General features: G+C 44.5%; 1 protein-coding gene across 2 annotated transcripts in view; it reads right to left on the reverse strand.

Annotated features, from left to right (window-relative positions):
• The window catches only part of LOC134358352 (sorbitol dehydrogenase-like), a 97,495-nt gene that overhangs the window by 42,548 nt on the left and 30,666 nt on the right, over positions 1–24,281 (reverse strand). The window contains exon 1 of one of the 2 annotated variants that reach the window (XM_063070480.1): positions 951–1,619. The exons of the other annotated variant lie outside the window; for it this stretch is intronic. Within the exon in view, the coding sequence (XP_062926550.1) occupies positions 951–1,007 (57 nt within the window). The 5' untranslated portion in view covers positions 1,008–1,619. Of the gene's footprint in view, positions 1–950; positions 1,620–24,281 lie in introns of those variants that run through there. 2 annotated transcript variants of the gene reach the window in all.

Consider the following 24,281-nt stretch of genomic DNA (forward strand, 5'->3'; position numbering starts at 1 on the left):
ACAACACATCAAACCTTGAAGTGGATAGGCTACAGGAGTAAAAAACCATGAACATACAGCTAGTGACCACTTTTTAGGTACAGAAGGGGCCTAATAAAGTGGCCATTGAGTATGATGTCACAATGAATCCATAACATTTAAGACCATTGTGCCAGCATGTTTTACATGATTGCAAAGTCAGGTTATATTATACTGTATACACTATGATCAAAATGATAAACAAGGTCAATCAATCCTGGGATTGAGTTTAAGAGAGAGGTAATGTTGCAGCTATATAGGACACTGGTCAGATCCCACTTGGAGTACTGTGCTCAGTTCTGGTCACCTCACTACAGGAAGGGCATGGAAACCATAGAAAGGGTGCAGAGGAGATTTACAAGGATGTTACCCGGATTGGGGAGCATGCCTTATGAGAATAGGTTGAGTGAACTCGGCTTTTTCTCCTTGGATCGACGGTGGATGAGAGGTGACCTGATAGAGGTGTACTGTACAAGATAATGAGAGGCATTGATCGTGTGGATAGTTGAGTCTTTTTCCCAGGGCTGAAATGGCTAGCACGAGAGGGCATAGCTTTAAGGTGCTTGGCAGTAGGTACAGAGGAGATGTCAGGGGTAAGTTTTTTTACGCAGAGAGTGGTGAGTGCGTGGAATGGGCTGCCGGCGGAAACGATAGGGTCTTTAAAGAGACTGCCGGATGGCTACATGGAGTTTAGAAAAATAGAGAGCTATGGGTAAAGCCTAGGTAGTTCTAAGGTCGGGACAAGTTCGGCACAGCTTTGTGGGGCGAAGGGCCCGTATTGTGCTGTAGGTTTTCTCTGTTTCTATAATGTGACCAATTGCTGCAGGGGTTGAAAATCTGACAGCAAGAAATGCCGGAAAAGCTCATCAGCTCGGACACCAACTGGAAACCATGAGAGAACTGACGTTTCTGGCCCGTTATCGATAGATTACCAATTTTAAATCGCCTGGCCCACAAAGCACAACTGCTAAATTCTCTGGCTGCGACATCTTCTCTACTTCTGACTGCTCTGGATGCGTTCGAAGGTGTTAGAAGTTGGTTGCCGCTCTTCAGAATTCCTAAACAAAGTTATCGTCGGTCAAGTTCCTCTTTGCGCCGCTATCTTCTCTCTTACTTTCGTCTAACCCGTCTGTACAACACACACTGCACCGTTTTAACGGTATAAGTTACCCAGCCTGGTGCTGGGAATTTATTTTTTTAACGCAGTTGCGTCACAAAAACTATTTCAAGCATGGGATGTTTGCGACTGTGACATACTCAGTTGTCATGACTTACAGATCTGGGTCTTCATTGGCTGAACCCTATACCTCTTCAGCCAATAGCCCAAAGCCTCACTGTTGGGGCTTTTCAGAGAAATAAGTTGGGGACACAAGGGAGCCGAATCTGGAGCAGCGCGCAACACGTGAGAAACCCCACTGTTCAGGCAGCAACTAAATGAGAAATAGGCTATTTCCTTCTACAGATGTTGCCTGATTTGGTAGTCCTTGTGCAGGATTCCCTAAAGGTTAATTCGCAGGTTGAATCGGTGGTGAAGAAGACAAATGCGATGTTAACATTTGTTTCAAGGTGACTGGAATATAGAAGCAAGGATGTAACATTGAGGCTTTACAAAGCACTGGTGAGGCCTCACTGGAGTATTGTGAGCAGTTTTGGGCCTCTTGTCTAAGAAAGGATGTGCTGACATCGGAGAGGGTTCAAAGGAGTTTCACGAAAACGATCCCGGGATTGAAAGGCTTGTCATATGAAAGAAAATGAGCTGTCAGAACAGAAAAAGTTGCTGGAAGAGCATTTTTCCCCAATTGTTTTGAACACACATTCCCAATCCAGTGTGTGGAAACTTAAAGGGATGCCAAGCTTGGGATGAATATATTAATAATATTTGAAGGGGCTTTGGATATACAAAACAAGAGTCTCACGAAATATTGGAGTTTGAGAATAACATCTATTTTGAAGTCATTCTCTTACACTTTGTCGTAAGGCTCAGGGTCACTTCAGTCTCAGGGTTTGACACTTGGTTGCATCCAGCTTTGAAATGGAAAGCTTATTTTTCAATATAGCCAGATTACAATGCTCAAGATTTGAAATTCAAATTAAATTTATTAAAGTACATATACTGTCCATCATAATATACTGTATTGAGATTCTTTTTCTTACAGGCATTCTCAGTAGACAAAAAAATACAATAGAATCAATGAAAAACTACACACAAACCAAGGTGGACAAACAACCAATATGCATAGGAAGATTAATTGTGCAGGTATAAAAAATAATAGAAACATAGAAAACCTACAGCACAATACAGGTCCTTTGGCCCATGATGCTGTGCCGAACATGTACTTACTTGAGCAATTACCTAGGGTTACCCATAGCTCTCTATTTTTCTAAGCTCCATGTACCTATCCAGGAGTCTCTTAAAAGACCCTATCGTATCCGCCTCCACGACAGTCATCGGCAGCCTATTCCACAGTCTCACCACCCTCTGCGTAAAAAAACTTACCCCTGACATCTCCTCTGTACCTATTTCCAAGCACCTTAAAACTGTGCCCTCTTGTGCTAGCCATTTCAGCCCTGGGAAAAAGCCCCTGACTATCCACATAATCAATAATAAGTTATAAATAATATTGAGACTATGGGTTGTAGAGTCCAGGAAAGTGAGTTCATAGGTCATTGAATTAGGTCAGAGTTGGGGTGAGTGAAGTTATTTCAGAATCAGAATCCTTTATTATCGCCAAGTATGTGGACACATACAGGGAATTTCATGCCTGTTTCCCTGAGCTGGTTATTGATGCTGGTTCAGGTGTCAGATGGTCGAAGAGTAATATCTGTTACTGAATTTGCTGGTGTGGGGCCCAAGGCTCCTGTACTTCCTTTACAATGGCAGCAGCAAGAAGAGAGCATGGCCTGGATAGTGTGAGTACTCGATGATAGATGCTGCTTTCTTGTGGCAGTGTTACTTTAAAATGTACTCAGCAGTGGGGAGGAATTTTCCTGTGAAGGATTAGACTGCGTCAGCCGCTTTTTGTAGACTTTTCTGTTCTTGGTAGTTGGTGTTTCCGTACCAGGCTGTGATGCAACCAGTCAGTATACTCTCCATGGTGCATTCATAGAAGTTTGTCAAAGTTTCAGATGACGTGCCACATTTGTGAAAACTTCTCAGAAAGCAGAGGTGCTGTCATGCCTTCTTTGTGATGACACTCACATGCTGGACCCTGAACAGCCCTTTTGAAATGGTAATGCTGAGGAATTTAAAATTACTGACCCTCTCCACATCCGATCCCCTAATAAGAACTGGCTCATGGACCTCTGGTTCCTTCCTCCTGTAGTCAATAATCAGCTTTTTGGTTTTGATGATATTGAGTGAAAGGTTGTTGTAGTAGCACCATTCAGCCAGATTGTCAATCTCCCTGCTATATGCAATTGATCGGGTGGGGTGGCGGGAAAGAACTGGGGCATTGGGAGAGCTGCTTGCTCCTTGAATGTTACAGGTCAGTTATGGTGAAATGTCAGGGCAAGAAATGGTGCTGGAGGGTGAACATTTTAATTGCACAGTTGAGTATTGTGTGATGTTTTAATTCAGCTTGCCTTTTGAATGTTACGTCGCACCTCACAGTTTCAAGTCAAGTTTGTTGACGTGTACACAAGTACTGTGAGATAGTTGTTAAATGAGGAATGCCATTGATCAGCATCTTGATACAAAACTAGTTGAGGCTAGCCAGGAGCCTCCAACCCCAGTGAGATAGGGATACGCCTACTCCAATGTGCAAAGTCAGTAACAACGGACTGGGTGGATGAGATCAGCTACAAGATCCAACAGCCAAGATTGTGGTGCTGCAACACTTCGTGGAGAGCGAAATGCATGACGAGGCACAGAAGATGTCATGGCTATCCACTGTAGCCAAAGAAGTCTCCAAATGTGATGACTTTTCATACCATTGAACGAAGATTTTTGAGGCCAAGGGAGTGGAACTGCCCCAGTGGAACAGCTGTTTCACTATGAAACTCCTCCCACACAGGTTTTTCTCTGTGAGTTGCACAGACAAACATCATAGTCAGAAACAATAGACAACCAGCACAAACCACAAATGAAATTTTTAAAAATTCAGATGCTGGAAATCTGAAACAGAAACAGAAACTCCAAGCTGGCCAGGAAAGATACATGGTAACCAGATTGAACAGTTCTGTGAAGGGAGCCAGGCCCAAAACTTTAATTGTTTCTCCTTCCACCGATGCTGCCTGCCCTGCTGAGTATTTGCAACATTTTCTGTACTAAACCAGCCTGGTTAAAGTACAGTCCAAAAGCTGTGAACAATGGCTCTTATGAAGCACGTTGACTCTTGCTACTTAGCTTCACACTTTTGTGTCAAGACTTTCTCAAAGTGGGAAGGTGAACCAGCTTTGCACCTTGCCTTATGTTATTTACTCATTGCCCTAATGTGAGTAAAGATGTACCAAAGGACAGTATTCTGACTGGTTGCACCTCTATCTGGTATGGGGGTTCCAATGCACAGGATCAGAAAGAGTTGCAGAGAGTTGTAACCTCAACCAGCTCCATCATGGGTACTAGCCTCCTTCAAAAGTCAATGCTTCAAGAAGGCGGCATCCATCATTAAGGATCCTCACCATCTAGGACATGTCCTCTGCTCATTACTACTGTTAGGGAAGAGGTATAGGAGTCTGAAGACACACATTTGATGTTCTAGGAACATCTTCTTCCTCTCTGCTATCAGATTTCTGCATGGTCCATGAACCCACGAAGATTTTACATGTTTTTTAATTACCCCTTAATGTAACATATAGAATTTTTTTATGTATTGCATTGTCGTCATGGCTATCCCTCGAGGTCGAGGATGATGCCCACAGAGCGAAGACGCCTGTGCATGTATTTGTTTAACGTGTACTTGCAGTTGCACTCCAAGAAGCACATGATATTTCACAAATGAACCAACTGATTCCAATGGCATGGAAACCACGATGACTGGAGCTGATGGATTTGTTGCAGCCTTCATCCACCTTCACAACCGTTGAGTTTGAAGTAACTTCGTCCGCCTGTTCCACCGTTGAGGTCTTGAGTGGATTGTTCTTTGTCAGGGACCTCACCCTCGACCTTACCCCCGTGGGCGACCCTAGCAGGAGCATAGCTCCAGACGGCATCACTCTCAGGATCTCAGGACCACACAAACTTCTCCACCGCGACGAGGTGACAATCCACGGAGAGCCTGCTTTGGTGCTTTCTGCAGCAAAGCAACAAATTTCTTGACATATGTCAGTGATAATAAACCCTATTCTGATTCTGATCCTTGTTTTGTTCTCACTGAGAAAATGACCAGTGCCCCTTGCAAACAATTCTTGGTAAAACACCCAGTGAAAGGTGGCAACAGAGACTAGAAGAATAATCATCCATGCGCTGAGCTACAAGCATTGAAAAGCTCTTGGGTTGGGCAGATGTCAAATGAAGATGTATTGCTTCACATTAAACCAGTATCAAGTGTTAAGGTAGAGACATCATGACCCCCTTGATGAAAAGGAACTTAGACTACAGTCATCATGTTCATATTTCTTCACTTTAAACCATCCAGTATAGTCACTATAATAGTTACTTCACAGTTCAAAGTAAATTTATTCTCAAAGAACATATACCACCATATACAACCCCAAGATTCGCAAATCCTTGTGGGATTTCACAGTAAGTACTAAGAAACGCAGGAGAATCAGTTCAAAATCATATACAGAAACAGACAACCAAACAATATGCAAAAGAAGTTAAATTGTATAAATATAAAACAATAAATAGATAGAAAGGTATATAAATATTTTTTAGGAAGAGTTGTAGGATCTTCGAAAGTGAGTCCATAGGTTGCGCAATCAGTTCAGTGTTGAGGGGAGTGAAGTTATCCACACTGGTTCAGGAGCCTGATGGTTGAAGGATATTAATTGTTCCAGAACCTGGAGGGGTAGGACCTAAGGTTGCTGTACCTCCTTCCTGATGGCAACAGTGGGAAGAGAATGTGGCCTGGATGGTGGGGTTTCGTGATGATGGATGCTGCTTTCTTGTGGCAGCGCTCCTTGTAGATGTGCTCAATGGTGGTGAGGACTTTACCTGTGATGATCTGGGCCATATGTATGGAATTTTGAAGGATTTTCCATACCAGGCCGTGATGCAACCAGCCAATATACTCTCCATCACACATCTTTAGAAGTTTGGCCAAGTTTTGGATAACATGCCAAATCTGTACAAACTTCTAAAGTAGACGTGCTACCATGCCTTTTCTGCAATGACAGTTATATGCTGGTCCCTGGGCAGCTTCTCTGAAATGATAACACCAAAGAATTTAAAGTTACTGACTCTCTCCGCCTCCTATCCCCTGATAAGCAGGTGCTCATGCATCTCCAGTTTCCTCCTCCTGTAGTCAATAATCAACTCTTTGGTTTTGCTAATGTTGAGTGAGAGGTTGTCGTTGTGGCACCATTCAACGAGATTTTCAATCTCCCTCCTGTGCCAATTCATCACCACTTTTGATCCAGCCTACAAAAGTGGTGTCATCACCAAACTTGAATAGGGCTTTGGAGCTGTACTTAACCTCTAGATTATAAGGACTGTATAAAACGAGTAGAGCAGAGGAGCTAAGCACACAGCCTTGTGGTGCACCTGTGCTGAGGGAGATTGTGGAGATATTGTTGCCAATCCGAACTGACTGGGGTCTGCAAGTGAGGAAATCAAGGATCCAGCTGCACAGGGAAGTCTAGGTCTCGGATCTTCAGGGGATGATGGTGTTGAATGCACAGTTTTTATCAACTAAGTTAGTCCTGACGAAGGGTCTCGGCCTGAAATGTCGACTACACCTCTTCCTACAGATGCCGCTTGGCCTGCTGCATTCACCAGCAACTTTGATGTGTGTTGCTTGAATTTCCAGCATCTGCAGAATTCCTGTTGTTTGCGTGTAAATAATACTTAACACCTCTTAATGAACAGATCCACGCAGCCTCTCCTCTCTCTCTAAAACTGTCTAACTCTGACTTGACTGTCTCGATGTACTCTTCTCTACCTTAGCACTCATCACCAGCCACCAGTCTAGGACAAAACCCTCTCTCCCACCTTTGCACCAAGAATACGCCCTTTTCGTACCCTTCAAAACCCCTATACCGGTACTTTTCCGTGCATTTGGTACCTGCACCTGCACAATGACCTTGCCTTCCCCAGAAAAGCATGTTTTTCACCATTTTCCACTGTTATGGCTGAAAACTTGTACTGCCTTGACTTTTTCAAAACATTGTTGTGGACTGGTTCTGTTGTACTTTCCAAAACAATGCCTCTCAAAGCTAACACCATTTTGTCTTAATGGCTTCCATTTTATTTTAGCACATACTGGGGAAGAATCACATTTAACTTTTTCCTTACAATCACTGTAATAGTTAATTCTTCGGTATAGTCACTGTAATAATTACTTCATTATTTGCATTGTTAGTTGAAATTTAACCTAAACCGCTGATTGATACTTGACCTAATTTTTCTTCATTGTGATCAACTCTCTGGAAACTGGCAGGTCAAATAAATTCAGCAGTCAGTGCTAACCACAGCTGTCAAATAAAACTAAGTGGAGTCGTTCTAATAATCCATCTCACTTTCATTTCAACAAAGTCAGGTTGCCCCGTATTGCAATATGGAATTGTAATAAAAGCCGAACCCCTTTCACAGTATGATTTGGTATCCATGGGCTATCTTAAACATTGATTAAACTGGCAGATACAATAGGGTCTTTTAAGAGACTCTTAGATAGGTACATGGAGGTTAGAAAAATAGGGGGGCTATGCGGTGGGGAAATTCTAGGCAGTTTCTAGAATAGGTTACATGGTCGGCACAACATTGTGGGCCGAAGGGCCTGTAATGTGCTGTAGATTTCTCTGTTCTATGTTCTATGTTCTACGTCTGGAGAATGCCAAGGATTGTTGTGCATTTTTTTTTGCCAGTCCTTGACCTCCAATGAATAGCAGATCAAGCTTACCTTTCTTTATGGAAATTTCTTCATCAATTTCCCCACTAGACTGTACACACCCTTCTACATACATCAGTCATTTTCTCATTATCATTGGACTGGATTTCTGAAAATCGCTCTCTTATACAGTGGGGTAGCATTTTGGATGCCTTTACCCAGCACCCTGCAGTAATTCAATATGAAACCTCAGCTTTTCCAGAGCGGTTATGGACAAATCACTGTCTGGTATGGGCAGGGGTGAGGGGTGGGTACCAGCCTCCATAGTATCCAGGACATCTTCAAGGAGCGAGCCTCAAAAGGCAGCATCCATCAATATGGACCCTCAGCACTCAGATCATGCCTCGTTCTCACTACTTCCATCAGGAAGGAGGTACAGAAGCCTGAGGCACACAGTCAATCAGGAACAGCTTCTTCCCCTCTGATTTCTGAACCCATAAACACTATCTCAGTACTTTTTAAATTTCTATTTTTGCACTACTTATTTAATTTAACAACTTAATATGTATTTACAGTAATTCATGGGTTTTTTCCTATTATTATGTATTGCATTGTACTGGTGCCACAAAGACAACAAATTTCACTGCATATGCCAATGATATCAAACCTGATTTTGATAACAAGTGCATAAAATGATAGGAATACTCAGCAGGTCAGGCAGCATCTGTGGAAGGCAAAACAGAGTTAATAATTCAGGTCTTCAGAACTAGGAAGTAGAAAAACTATGATTTTTCAGCAAAAGTAAAGTTCGGATTATGGAGGGGGTTTGGGGGATGGATAGAACAGAGGGAAAATCTGTGATAGGATGAGTTCCAATGAATAATTGAGGTGGCCTGGTGGTGTAGCAGTTAGCATAAAAGTTGGCACAGTAGTGTAGCAGTTAGTGTAACACTTTACAGGTACAGTGACCCAGGCTCAACTCCAGCATTGTCTGTAAGGAGTTTGAACATTCTCCCGTGACCTTGTGAGTTTTCTCTGGCTGCTCTGGTTTCCTCCCACATTCCAAAAACTAACTAGTAATTGGTAACTTTACTTACTAATTAGTAAATAGTACCAACATACTAACATGGATATAATTGGGCAGTGCATCTCATTGGGCTGTTAATAATTTTTTTTAAATTATAAAATGTGGCAGAATCAGAGTATGTATCTCTGTACTACATCCCTGTTGGTTAACAGGTTTATGGGAGATGTACCAACATGGACAGGAAAACTGACCAGCAGAAGTGGCCAGTCCAGGTACATAAACAAAAGTGAATCTAAAGTTGGAGAATCCAATACAGATTCTGGAAGACTAGACGCAAGATGTGGTTTGTTCCTCAAGCTTGCAGTGGGCCACACTATGACAATGGAGGAGGTCAGAGTGGATGTGGGACTGAGAATTAATATGACAGGTAACTGGATGCTCAGCATCGTTCCTGGAGACTGACCACAGGTGTCCTCCACAAAATCGTGACCCAATCTTCATATGGTTTCTTCAACATGGAAGAGACCATGCGGTGAATCCCACATACAGGACACCAGAGTGGAAGTTCAGGTGAATCACTACTTCACCTGGAAAGACTGTTATGGCCTCTGGATGGTGGGAATAAAGGAAGTGAAAAGACAGATGTTGCATCTTCTGTAGTTGCATTAGTGTTAGAGTTTGGAATATGAAATCGAGTTCTCTTTCCGCAGATGCTACCTGACCTGCTTCCAGAATGTTCTGTATTTATATCAGATATCCAGCATCTGCAGCTTTCTTTTTAAATTTTCAGTTACAGATAACTTCTCTGAGGATTGTCACCTTGTCGTGGTGGAGAGGCTTGTGAGTTTCCGAGATCCTGAAAGCGATGCGGTCTGGAGTTTTGCCGTCTGCACTTAGTTCCTGCATGTTGTTGTTCCTCTCCACGCCTTGTGGCACATCAGGCAGCAACCTTGCCGTTTCTTCAGCATTTTTGTCTGTTTTTTACGAGGCTGAGTCGCTAGCTCGATGCTCAACCCAGCACAGGTGGAAAGCGTACATGGAGCTGGCCTGGGACCACTCACCTTGAAGTCTGGTGCAGATGTAACTATACCATCAGCTGACTTTTAGCTCCCAGTAGGGGCTTCCAAGGTGGCAAGGTCAATGAGGAGGATCCAACCAAGACTTTAATGGTGGAGCTGGCAGAAGATGAAGGCACATCACAATGGCTTTGAAGGCTGAGGAAGGCTACAGTGGTGAGAGGTCCCCAGTCATTTCACATTCTGTGCTACTGGACCATAATCCTAGTCTGTCAAGATCTGCATGATGGCAACCTGTGCGTCAGCCTCCCCATGTTAAACAAAGTCATGCACAGGCATTCTCCAGTAAGGAAATCCGCTCTAGCGTCCCAGATAACTTCTTAGGAGAACACCATATTTGATTCAAGTGATTGCACTATATTTAGATATAGACAATAAATACTGACTTGTATAGCAAGTTGGCCAGTGGTGTAATGGCATTGGCACTGAACTTCAAGGCAGATGGTCCTGTGTTTGAATCCAGCCGGGTCCCAATCTGGGCAGCCGCAGTCTCGGTGTGGAAGAAAGGCTTGGTAGTCTTTTTCTGTGTCTTGCCATGAAAACTCTATGGACAACTACACTATCATAAATCAACAATGACTCAACGGCAGTCAACAAAGGCAGCAATACCCATGTCTCAAATTGTAATGTAAGTTAATGTCAGTGCCATTTGAAGAAAAAATCTAGTCATAAACAGCAATTTCACCTCCCTGCATTTTGCTCATAAAATATGATAGAAATTGTATTTTCAGTATTTTTGTTGAAAAGATCTTTGTTTTTGTGTTAACCGGTTGACTATTACAATTTTACCATCTTTGAGCCTGAAGTAACTAACGATCTGCAAGAGGAATTCAGTGAGTGTAGCAGCATCTGTGGGGAAGGAGGGAGGAATTGTTGTTGTTTTGACGCTACTAGAGTTGTGTGTTCTCCCTTAGCACTTGGTGTCGTCACCCCCAAAAGAGATGCTTCTCAACTAGAACTAGAGGTCAAGGGTTAAGGGTGAAGGTGAAATGTTGAAGGGGAACATGAGGAGGAACTTCTTCACTCAGAGGGTGGTGAGAGTGTGGAATGAGCTGCCAGCGGAAGTGGCAGATACAGATTTGATTTCAACATTCAAGAGAAATCTTGATAACTACACTTTTCCATCCACACCTTCCAAATGTATGTTAGAATGTCATACATGAGTGCTGATAAATGACTTGGTGTTGGCACACTGTGTAAGAAATTCCATTGCATCAGTAGCTGCTCTATTTAGGCTATGATACAAGAACTAAGTGTTTCCATTATCAAAGGCGATAAAAATTTCTTATCCACTGACATTCTATTTACTGCAGTCTACTTCCTCATTATCAGAGAAGGGCTGTAGAGACGTTAGTTAAATGAGGTAACAAACATTGATTCAGCAAGTAGTAACAAAGTGTGGAGCACTTGTTGTTAGTTGACCCTGAAGTGGATAAGAGGCCATAAGCTTAGACTCTAGTGTCCATCTTGGCACCTGTCCATCTTGCTAGGGAATATGGGCCAATGGAAATCTTGATGATCCAGAGTTGCTAAATCACTGGAAACTTGAGGTCACATCCCAAATGTTCCAGGTATGAGTTGCCCAGTCTCTCTCCTCTGTCTCAGTGCTACTCACAATTGTGCTTGGGGAGAAATGAAGTAGGGAAAAATATATCGTTTCCCCACCCGTAGAGCTTGTAGAGAGTTGAAGACACAACTCAGGACATCACTGAAACAAACTCCCCTCCGTAAACTCTGCCAATGCTTCTCACTTCCTTGGTAACGCAGCCAGCATAATCAAAGACCTCACCCAACCTGGACATTCTCTCTTCTTACCCTCCCATCAGGCAGATAATACAAGAGCCTAAAATCAACAGGTTTGAAGGACAGTTTCTATCCTGTTATTATAAGGCTATTGAATGATAAGATAGATTCTTAACCTCACAATCTACCTCATCACGGCCTTGCACCTTATTGTCTGCCTGCACTGCACTTTCTCAGTAACAATAACACTTTATTCTGCATTCTGTTATTGCTTGTTCACTTGTGCTATGTCACTGTACTGATATGATGAAGTCATCTTTCTGGATGGCATGTACAACAAAGCTTTTCATTGTACTTTGGTACATGTGACAATATCGGCTGGTGGTGTAGTGGCAACCACACCGGACTTCGAGGCGAATCGTCCTGGGTTCGAATCTGGCCGGCTCCTTTCACGTTTTCTGTCCATGCTGGGTTGAGCATCGAGCTAGCAACTAAAGAAGCCACCCGATGCGCCACAAGGCATGGAAACGAACAACAACATGTGACAATAATAAACTAATTTACTATTTTAACTATGGGGAAATTTAATCTGCACATGAATTGCACAGGTCAAATTAAGGTAATAAAAAGGAGGACACATTCTTGGCCTACACCTCTCAAAGTCTAACCCATCGTGAGAGCTGGAAATGGGTAAGGCCAGCCAACAAGGCTCTGGTGAAGCTGTATAAGCCAATTCCCTGTACCATGGATACAATGGATTACAGAAACATCGATGAACACCAAGCATACCATCAACTTTGGACGATGGAGATGGGTAGTCTGCAATGGCCTGTGTTCCACTTGCAGCCAAGGGCCCAAGAAGCAGAAGGAAAATTCATGGTTTACACACCAGATGTAATTTAATTACATAATTTAATTAGATGTAATTTAATTCAACAATTAAAATGAGAAATATTTTGGATCTTAGGTTTTCCAGTGAAAAAGTGTTAATTAATAATCTTGTAGAGAACCATGATTTCAATGTGATAGAACTTACATTGTCTTTGAAAGTGAAGTAGTTTGAACCAAAATTAATGATAAGAGTTGAGCAGACCGTAGTTGACTGGAAACTTACTTTAAAAGGTATTATAGCAGACACACAATGTCTCACACTTAACACACTTAAAGAAATAATGTTTGATTTGTAACAGAAAACAATATTCCTTTAAGGTAGAAGAACTCAATTGTATTCTGTCTTATGGATCACACAAAAAATTAAAGGCAGTACCAAATCAAGGACAGAGGTTTATAAAGTTGTTCAAAATAGCAGGAACGCAAGGGATTTGGAGAACTTGGCAAAGGACGACCAAGAAATTGATAAAGAAATAGAAGATACTTTCAAGATAAAATTAAACTACAAAATTATAAGGGGTACTGATAGGGTAAGTGCAAGCAGGTTTTTTTTTCCGTTGAGGTTAGCTGAGACTAGAACTAGAGGTCATGGAATAAGGTGAAAGGTGTAATGTTTAATATGAACGTGAGGGTTCATACTTCATACAGAGGGTGGTGCATGTGTGGAGCAAGCTGCCAGCAGAAGTAATGAATGCAGATTTGATTTCAACATTGAAGGGAAGTTGGATAAGTATGTGGATAGGAGGGGTATGGAGGGCTATGGTCCAGGTGTGGGTCAATGAGACTAGGTAGAATAATAGTTCAGCATGGACTAGATGGGCCAAAGGCCCCGCTTCTGAACTATAGTGCTCTATGACTATGGTGAGAAATGCAAAACTATGCTCTTATATAAGCATATGAAAGCAAAAGGGGTATATAGTATTTTGTAGAGGATGTGAGATCAGTAAATGTTGATGTTCACAGAGACCTGGGATTCTTTGCAGATAGTTAATAGAAAGTTAGCATAAGCAGTCAGTGGCCACTTTATTAGGCACCCCCCTGTATCTAATAAGGTGCCACTGAGTTTATATTGGTGGTCTTTAGTGGTTGTAGCCGATCCACTTCAAGGTTCTACATTTTGTGCATTTGGAGATGCTCTTCAGCACACCATGGTTGTAACGTATGGTTATTCGAGTTACTGTTGCCCTCATGTCATCTTGAACCAGTCTGGCACATTAACACGGCATTTTTGCCCACAGAACCTTCTCTGTCTGGACGTTTCTTGTTTCTTGCAGCATTCTCCGTAAACTCTAGAGACCGTTGTGCGTGAAAATTCCAGGAGATCAGTAGGTTCCGAGATCCTCAAACCACTCCATCTGGCACCAGCAATCATTCCACGGTCAAAGTCACTTAGATCACATTTCTCCCCCATTCTGATGTTTGGTCTGAACAACAACTAAACCTTTTGATCATGTCTGCATGCATTTATGCATTGAGTTGCTGCCACATGATTGGCTGATTCACGAGCAGGTATACAGGTGTACCTAATAAAGTCGCATCAGTGTGTATAAATGCAAAGAAAATGTTATGGTGGTCTTTTTTATGCAAGGGTTTGAGCACAGGAGTGAAGATAACTAACTGTAATTAAATAGGCTGTTGGTAAGTGTGCACCTGGAGCACTGGACACAAGTTTGGACTCTACCCCAAAAAAGGATATCCTTACCATTGAGGAAATGCTATAAACAGTCACTGAACTGCAACACAATATGGTTGGCTGGTACTACGAGGAGAGATGACGCACAATGCTTTACAGTACCAGTGACCTGGGTTCAATTCCCGCTGCTGTCTGTAAGGAGTTTGTACGTTCTCCCCATGACCGCAAGGGTTTTCTCCGGGTGCTCTGGTTTCCTTCTTTATTCCAAAGACGTACCGGTTGGTAAGTGAATTAGTCTTTGCAAATTATATCATGATTATGCAAGGGTTAAATTGGGGGTTGCTGGGCAGAATGGCTTAAAGGGCCGGAAGGGCCTATTTTGCGTTGTATCGCAATAAATAAATAAATAAATAAACAAACAAACAAACAAATAAATAGATTGCGTGTACAACAACAGGAATTCTGCAGATGCTGGAAATTCAAGTAACACACATCAAAGTTGCTGGTGAACGCAGCAGGCCAAGCAGCATCTATAGGAAGAGGCGCAGTCGACGTTTCAGGCCGAGACCCTTCGTCAAATAGATTGCGTGTACTAGGGCTGTATTCTGCAGGATTTAGAAGAGTATGGGGGATCTGATTGAAACTTATTATAAGCATACAAGGTGGATTTGGAGAGAAATTTTCCCTGTCTGGGGTGTCTAGAATCAGGGGATCACAGTCTCAGAATAGTGGCAATGTTAGCTGTGAGGAGGATGCTAAGAGGATGCAGAGTGACTTGGATAGGTTGGGTGAGTGGGCAAATTCATGGCAGATGCAATTTAATGTGGATAAATGTGAAGTTATCCACTTTGGTGGCAAAAATAGGAAAACAGATTATTATCTGAATGGTGGCCGATTAGGAAAAGGGGAGGTGCAACGAGACCTGGGTGTCATTATACACCAGTCATTGAAAGTGGGCATGCAGGTACAGCAGGCGGTGAAAAAGGCGAATGGTATGCTGGCATTTATAGCGAGACGATTCGAGTACAGGAGCAGGGAGGTACTACTGCAGTTGTACAAGGCCTTGGTGAGACCACACCTGGAGTATTGTGTGCAGTTTTGGTCCCCTAATCTGAGGAAAGACATCTTTGCCATAGAGGGAGTACAAAGAAGGTTCACCAGATTGATTCCTGGGATGGCAGGACTTTCATATGAAGAAAGACTGGATGAACTGGGCTTGTACTCGTTGGAATTTAGAAGATTGAGGGGGGATCTGATTGAAACGTATAAAATGCTAAAGGGATTGGACAGGCTAGATGCAGGAAGATTGTTCCCGATGTTGGGGAAGTCCAGAACGAGGGGTCACAGTTTGCGGATAAAGGGGAAGCCTTTTAGGACTGAGATTAGGAAAAACTTCTTCACACAGAGAGTGGTGAATCTGTGGAATTCTCTGCCACAGGAAACAGTTGAGGCCAGTTCATTGGCTATATTTAAGAGGGAGTTAGATATGGCCCTTGTGGCTACGGGGGTCAGGGGTATGGAGGGAAGGCTGGGGCGGGGTTCTGAGTTGGATGATCAGCCATGATCATAATAAATGGCGGTGCAGGCTCGAAGGGCCGAATGGCCTCCTCCTGCACCTATTTTCTATGTTTCTATGTTTCTATAAGTGGTATGCATTGTGTATGAAATTTCCTCATTCAGATGGTGGGGAACCCATTACATCTCTCCACCAGAGGGCAGTAGAGTCATTGAGCCGATTCAGAATAGATAGATTGATAGAGTTGTAAATAATGGAGGGAGAGGACATTGAGGTCAGTGATGTACTGTGGAGAGCAGTCCACCTGGTTGCATCACTATCTGGTACGGAGGGGTACCTGCACAGGATCAGAAAAAGCCGCAAAAAGTTGTAAACTCAGCCAGCTCCATCATGGTCACTAGCCTCCTCAGCATCAACGACATCTTCAAAAGGCGATGCCTCAGAAAGGCGGCACCTGTCATTAAGGGCCCTCACCCCTAGAATACCCTCTTGTCATTACTACCTTCAGGGAGGAGGTACAGGAGCCTGAAGACACACACCCAATGTTTTAGGAACAGCTTCTTCCCCTCTGCCATCAGATTTCAGAACAGACAATGAACAAACCCACAAACACTGCCTCACTTTTTGTACTTCTTATTTAATTAATTTTTATATATTTATTTATTATTGAAATTTATAGGCTTGTTATATATTACACTGTACAGCTGCCACAAAACAACAAATTTCATGACACGTGCCTGTGATATTAAACCTAATTCTGATCAGTCATGATCTTGGCAAATGATGGAACAGGCCTGAGGCCAGGATGGTGTAATCCTCCTCCTGATTCTTACTAAAATATACAAAGAATGCAGATGTTGGACTCTAGAGCTGTTCAGGTCAGGTAGCATCTATGAAAAGAAATGGACAGTCAACGTTTGGGTCAAGACCCTTCATCTGGACTGATGAAGGGTCCAGATGAAAGATCTCAACCTGAAACGTGAACTGGTAAATTGGTTTATTATTGTCTCTTGTACTGAGGTAGAGTGAAAAACTTTACTTTGCATACAGACATACAGACCATTATAACTGGTAGTACAAGCAAAAACAATAATGGAATACAGAATTAAGTGTTTCAGTTACAAAGAAAGTGAAGAGCAGGCAGACGATAGGATCCAAGGCCATAATGAGATAGTATGTGAGATTGAGTCTATCTTATTGCACTAGAAGACCATTCAATAGTCCTATAATAGCTGGATAGAGGCTGCCCTTGAGTCCAGTGGCATGTGCTTTCTTCCATAGATAGTTGCTTCAGAGCATTTTAGACCGTAAGGTAAAGGAGCAGAATTCTACCAATTGGCCCATCCAATCTGCTCTGCCATTTCATCATGTATGATCCATTTTACCTCTCAACCGCAGTCTCCTGCCTTTTCCCTGTAACCCTTCATGCCCTGACTAATCAAGGATCTATCAACCTCTGCCTTAAATATACCCAATGACTTGGCCTCCACGAACACCTGTGGCAATGAATTCCACAGATTTACCACTCTCTGGCCAAAGAGATTCTTGCTCATCTTGGTTCTAAACAGACTCCCCTCTATTCCGAGGCTTTGCCCTCTGGTCTTAGACTCCGCCACCATAGGAAACATCCTCTCAACATCCACTCTATTTTGAGTTATTCCTAATTCTTCTTACCTTTTACCTCTGCTGCCCTCTCTTGGCCATTTCCACAAACTTTCCGGAGTATTTCTGCTATTGGACAATTCCCACTTTGATCAAGAGAAATTTCATAATCTACTCTTTCCTGCTAATTCGTAACTGTACAAAAATGTACTCAGAGCATCTCAAAGCAGATGACTACTAGGGATGGACACATCCTTTTCCATTTCTTTTATGTGATCTGGGCATTGCTGGGATTCATTACTCATCCTTAATTGCCCTCCCTTAAGGCAGTAGAGATGAGAAGCTCTGTTGAATCATTGAAATCTGACTGGAGTAGTCGGAAGTTCAGGAATTAGTCTTAGTGAAGGAAATGGAACAGCAATATAATCAACATTGGGTGCTGCCTGACCTGCTGAGTTCCTCCAGAATTATGCATGTGTTACTCGGGACTTCCAGTATCTGTAGAACCTCTTGTGTTTAAGAGTGTTATCTAGACTGTTTGGAAAACATATACAAGCTTTAAATCACTTTGGAGAGAATTTTCAGATGGTGGAATTTGAAGGGAATTGACTTTTTAAACTTTTGATGGTATTTCTTTCTGATATTTGCATTACAAGATATTATTCCTATTTGGGAAAAGAATAAAAATGTTAATGGTGTGAGCATCAGTTCTAATGCTCTGTATCTGTCCTCCTCCTTCAAAGAATGAGGTTTCCGTCCCTCCACCATTGATACTGCCCTCACCTGTATCTTCTCCATTTCCCAAACATTTGCACTCACCCCATCTTCCCACTGCCTTTAACAGTGATAGAGTTCCTCCTCCTTGCCTACCACCCCATCAGCCTCTGAATCAAACACCAACATCCTCCACAAGTTTTGCCATCTCCAAAGGGATCCCACAACTAAACATTTCGTGGCATTCTAGGGGCGTGGTTGAAAGCTCATCCAAGCATTCCCAATGGCCAGTGCTATTTATTGCCTTGTTTTAAAATGCGCTCGTGAAATTTTGGTGAGATGTTCAAGTTCATTTATTGTTACATTTTAGTTTGGGTTTTACAGATTGTGGGTCACCCTAACTGTAACCGGGGTGTGTAATAATCACCTCCCCCGCCTGTATGTGAGTGAGTGGGTTCTCACTGAACGATGGCGGCCTGTCTGTTATTATGCTCGTCACAGTTGAGATACATGAGCTTTACTCGTTTGTCATCATGGACCAAATATTCACCTCAAAGGTGTCAGGAGTGGGATTAGAAGTTGATAGTGAAATTGAAGAGTATGACGTCGGATGGAGCGCCTTAAGACCTGGGGAATAAATCAAGGGACGGAGCTGCATGCCTCCCCCACACCCTCAGGCCAGGCTCCCGAAGATGGCACACTGATCTGGAGAGAGACCCCAGAAATGAGCATCGTGCCCTCCCAGAGACCCCCGATGAAGCGAGAGTACCCAGGCTTCCCAACTCAGGGTACGCAGTGGAGCACATCACCCGCCACCCTCACAGCCTATGCAGGGGAATCCAAGGTGCTGCAGCCATGGGAGGATGGCAGGCACCAACAACATCGCTGGAGAAAGAGGAAGACCAAGAGGGTCCCTGCAATTAACACCACAAGGTCCATCCTGAAGTTCCCCAGATACAATGGTACCGGCCGCCTGGAGCTTTACCTGGCGCAAGTCAAACTTGCTGCATGGCACAGTGGGTAGAGTCCCACCAAGACAGCGGTGCACCTTGCCCTGGCACTGGAGGGGAATACCCTGTGAGCTCTTCTCAACCTAACGCCAGCTGAGCAGCATGACTACAGGACCCTTGTAGTGGTTCTGGAGCGGGGTTTTGAGCAGAGGTCATTGGAGGAAACAAGGAGGGAAGAACAGGGCAGCAGGCTGCGCCATGAGGGAGAAAGCCTCTGGGCATTTGCAGCAGATCCCCACCACTGTGCTTGGCATGGCTACCCCCAGTTCCCTTCCCCAGCCCAGGAAGGGCTTGCCCTCCATGCCTTTCTGAAAGCTCTGATGCTGGAGCGCCTTTGGCAGCACGTTCACCTGAAATCACCATTGTCACCGGCCGAGGCTCTGGGAGAGGTGGAGAGGGCAGAAGCGATTTTAGCCCCTCAAGGTGTTCAGCGTTGCCCCACATGCCATGAGCCTGGACTTGTGTCACCAAGGTAAAGGAGGAAACTGACGAGGAGGAACCTGTGAGACAGGTCTGACCAGCACCATGCCAGCCCTCCCACATGCCATGGAGCGATCTCTGCTACCAGCGTGGTGGGACGGGCCACGTGGCCTGGAACTGACCCACACCAGTGCCACACCACAGCCCAGCACAGCCATCGCAGAATGCCAAGCGGCTGGCACCACCCGAGACCTCCAGCAGAATCCCTCTGTGGTCTCCTCTCCGGGTGAGCTGCTTCAGTGAAGAGCTGTGCTTATACATGGACTGCATGGTGCAGGGCATCAGATGCCTTGCGTTGGTGGACATGGGGTCAACCATCGGTATCACCCATCCCGGTGTTCTCCCCAACACGGACCAGCCATCCCCGCCTGGGTGGACAACGATGTCGGTCCAGCTGGCTACGGTCACCGGCGACTGTGCGGCGATGAGAGGGAAGAGGTGACTGCAAATACCCATGTTGCCACCCACAGCTCCAATCTGCTAATTAAATTTGCTGATGACACTGCACTGATTGGCCTTATCTCAAACAACAATGAAGCAGCCTACAGAGAAGAAGTCATCACCCTGACACAGTGGTGTCAAGAAAACAGCCTCTCCCTCAATGTCGCAAAAACAAAGGAACTGATTGTGGATTACAGGAGGAATGGAGACAGACTAGCCCCTATTGACATTAATGGATCTGGGGTTGAGAGGGTAAACAGCATTAAGTTCCTCGGCATAAACATCACCAAGGATCTCACATGGTCTGTACATACTGGCTGTGTGGTGAACAAGGCACAACAGCACCTCTTTCACCTCAAACGGTTGAAGAATTTTGGTTTGGGCCCCCAAATCCTAAGAATTTTCTACAGGGGCACAATTGAGAGCAACCTAACTGGCTGCTTCACCGCCTGGTTTGGGCAACTGTACCTCCCTTAATCGCAGGACTCTGCAGAGAGTGGTGCGGACAGCCCAGCGCACCTGTGGATGTGAACTTTCCACTATTCAGGACATTTTTAAAGACAGGTCTGTAAAAAGGGCCCAAAGGATCATTGGGGACCCGAGTCACCCCAACCACAAACTGTTCCAGCTGCTACCATCCAGGAAATGGTACCGCAGCATAAAAGCCAGGACCAACAGGCTCTGGGACAGCTTCTTCCACCAGTCCATCAGACTGCTTAATTCCTGCTGATGCAATTGTATTTCTATGTTATATTGACCATCCTGTTGTACATAATATTTATTATAAATTACTATAAATTGCATATTGCACATTTAGACGGAGATGTAATGTAAAGATTTTTACTCCTTGTGTATATGAAGGATGTAAGTAATAAAGCCAATTCAGTGGAGCTTGAGGGGTGGCTAGCCAACTTCCAGGACTCCTGCATTATTGGCCTGGACCTACTGTCTGGCTGGGGGGCAACACTCTACCTTGGCACCGAAGCCGTGGCTCTCTGGCAGGGCAGCTCCAGGAAGCAGACCAGGCGGGCAGGGCAACGACTGCCACTGATCTCACAGCAGCCCACCACAGTACGTCATACCTTGCAGCGGCCCAATGTACCACAGCAGAACCAGGGGCAAGCGGCGGCAGCGGCAGCAGCCCTTCAGGTGGCAACCAGCGGTAAGGTAGACCTTCCCACCATCGACCAGCAGCTGTGCAGCGAGCAGGTGAGTGATCTCGTGCTGGCTCAGGTGAGGGGTTGGCTGACCATGGGACGGCAGCTGGAGTGGGCAGAGGCCTCCGCCCTGGATCCGAAGACTAAAGACGTACTCTCAGTGGGGCACGCTGGAGGTGCACAACTGCTGTTGCAGTGGTGGCAGTTTTCTGACAGGCGACAGATATTGAATTGACTTTATTACTTACATCCTTCATATCTGTGAGGAGTAAAAATCTTTACATTTGGTCTCTGTCTAAATGTGCAATGTGCAGTTTTAGTAATTTGTAATGAATAATATGTACAACAGGACAGTCAATATAACATAGAAATACAATTGTATCAGCATGAATTAATCAGTCTGATGGCCTGGTGGAAGAAGCCGTCCCGGCTTCTGGCTTTTATGCTGCGGTACCATTTCCCAGATGGTAGCAGCTTGTGGTTGGGGTGACTCAGTTCCCCAATAATCCGTTTTCTTTCTTTCTTTCTTTTTCCCCCAAATAATCCTTTTTAAACACCCATCTTTGTAAATGTCCCGAATAGTGGGAAGTACACATCTACAGATGTGCTGGGCTGTCCACACCACTCTCTGCAGAGTCCTGTGATTGAGGGAGGTACAGTTCCCATACCAGGCAGTGATGCAGCCAGTCAGGATGCTCTCAATTGTGCCCCTGTAGAAAGTTCTTAGAATGTGGGGTTCCATACGTCTCCTGCAGCCGGTGGTCCCCTAGGGACTCTGCACAACAGTGCTGCAGTAAGCGCACGGCCCGCTGGGGGACGGCCATTTTGGGGTCGCAAAGACATTGAACAAGCTGCGTGAACACTCCTGTTGGCCTGGGTGCAGGCAGGACATGGAGCTGTTCATGCACTGCAGCAACACTTGCGCGTCCTAGAAGGGGCCGGGCTTCCAGTCTAGGGCGCTGATGCAGCAGTACCTGATGGGGGCCCAGCATGGGTCAACTGCCCCACCCGGAAGAAGAGTCTATCCCTCTACGCTTGGAAGCCAGTGGAAGGAGCCGGGAGCAATACTCGACCACATCTCTGGGTGCCATGGTCGAACAGAGGAAAGTACTCATGCTGCACTGGGACTGGCTGGTGTTGAACCAGCCCTTGGCCACCACTAACCCAGCGAGACTGAAGAAAGGAAGTGACACTCCAGATGCCCTGCCTCTTGCCTCGCCAAATAGTGCCTCCCCTCAGGGGGCTACAGACACTCTGAGCAACCCAGGCAGTGGCATAGTCCCCCACCAGAACTTTTGGACTCTGGGGTTGCTAGGAATGGCTGACCTCACTGGTGTGGGCAGCGGGTACAAGTGCAATTTATGTTCATTTATTGTTACATTTTAGCTCGGGTTATATAGTTGTTCACTTGTGTGTTTGTGGGTCACCCTAACTGTTATCGGGGTGTGCAGTAATCACCTCCCCCACCTATATGTGACTGTTTTGGTTCTCACTGAGTGATGGCACTCTTGTCTGTTATTGTGCTTGTCACAATAAAAAGAGCAGATGAGATAAACAAGCTCTTCTCATCTATCATCACAGACCGAATGCCCGCCAAAATATCTTTACCTCCCCTACCCTCTCTGCTTTCTGCAGGAATTGCTCTCTCCACCAATTGTCCCTCCCCACTAGTCTCCCTCCCTGCACTTATCCCTGTGTAATACCCTGATTAAGATTCCTACTGTTATACTGCGAGGTGGTTTATATTAACAGTTTTATGTAAAACCAGTGTGTCCTGCTGGTAGAATGTTTCGGTTTTGGCTAAAGATAAGAAGCCCTGATGTTCAGCTTAGGAATATGGTGTCAGTCAATTCGGATGATGGGATCTGGAGAAACTTCTAGAGAGAGTGGGGCAGAGAGAGTTTTGTAACAGACAGTAGTCCGGTTTGGGGTCTTTTAGTGGGAGCTGAGGAGCAGGACGGAAGTGAAGATGCCGCAGAATGCCGTTGGAAGGAGAGTCCCCATTGCACAAAGTTCTTTGTGCTGATGATTGGCTCCAAGGAAGAAGGGCCAATGCTCCTGAGAGAGAGCCACTTTGTTCGAGGTGGATTTCAAGGAAAGTTGAGGATATAGTGAGTGCTTTCACTCAGACTGTCGGTTTGGTGCTGTGAGCAACGGTTATACCCAGCTTTGGAGGAGACGTTCATCTGCACACTTAAACTGGCTTAACTGTAATGGATATTTTTAATATATTTTTTCTTCTTTATTTTCTTTCTTTTATTATCTGTTTGATAAAGCTGAAATTGGTAAATATCATTCCATTATAATTTTATGTGGTGTATGATCTGTTATTTCTTGCCGATCAATAATTGTGTATGGACAGTATTTACAGAGCATTTGCTCAGATCGAGTTTTCATTGATTGGAACATCACAACATTCCTGTTTGGTTGAACCCCAAATCATACCGACCCCAGATGTCTATTGTTTGTGAAAGGTGGCCTTCTCACCGCTGATTCACATAGCTGTTAGCAGAGGTAGCTAACGAGCCGAGTTTGCATACGAGCTTGGTGAGAGGGTTAAGCCTGCGTGTGGTCTGAGTATTACTCTTGCCCATTCACTTCCTCCCTCGCCTCCATTTAGGGTCCCGAACAGTTCTTCCATTTGGGTCTGCACTTCACCTGCAAATCATCCATCGTGTCCGGTGCTCCCTATGCGGCCTCCTCTACATTGGTATGACCGATTGTACATTGGGGGACCACTTCACCGAGTGCCCCTGCTCCATCCACAAAATGTGGAACTTACTGATGGCCAAACATTTTAATTCCAATTCCCATTCTCGTCCTGACTTGTTGGTCCATGGTCTCCTCTAGTGCCAAGATGAGGCCACCCTCAGGGTGGAGGAGCAACACCTTACATTCTGTCTGTGTTGCCTCCAATCTGATGCCATGAATATCGGTTTTTCATTCCAGTAAAAAAAACTCCCTCCCCTCTCTCTTCTTCTATTCCCCTATCACCTGCCTCTGGTGCCCCTCCTTCTTCCCTTACTCCTTTGATCCAATCTTCTC

The sequence above is a fragment of the Mobula hypostoma genome, chromosome 18, assembly GCF_963921235.1.
Source record: "Mobula hypostoma chromosome 18, sMobHyp1.1, whole genome shotgun sequence".
In the NCBI taxonomy this organism is placed as follows: domain Eukaryota; kingdom Metazoa; phylum Chordata; class Chondrichthyes; order Myliobatiformes; family Myliobatidae; genus Mobula; species Mobula hypostoma.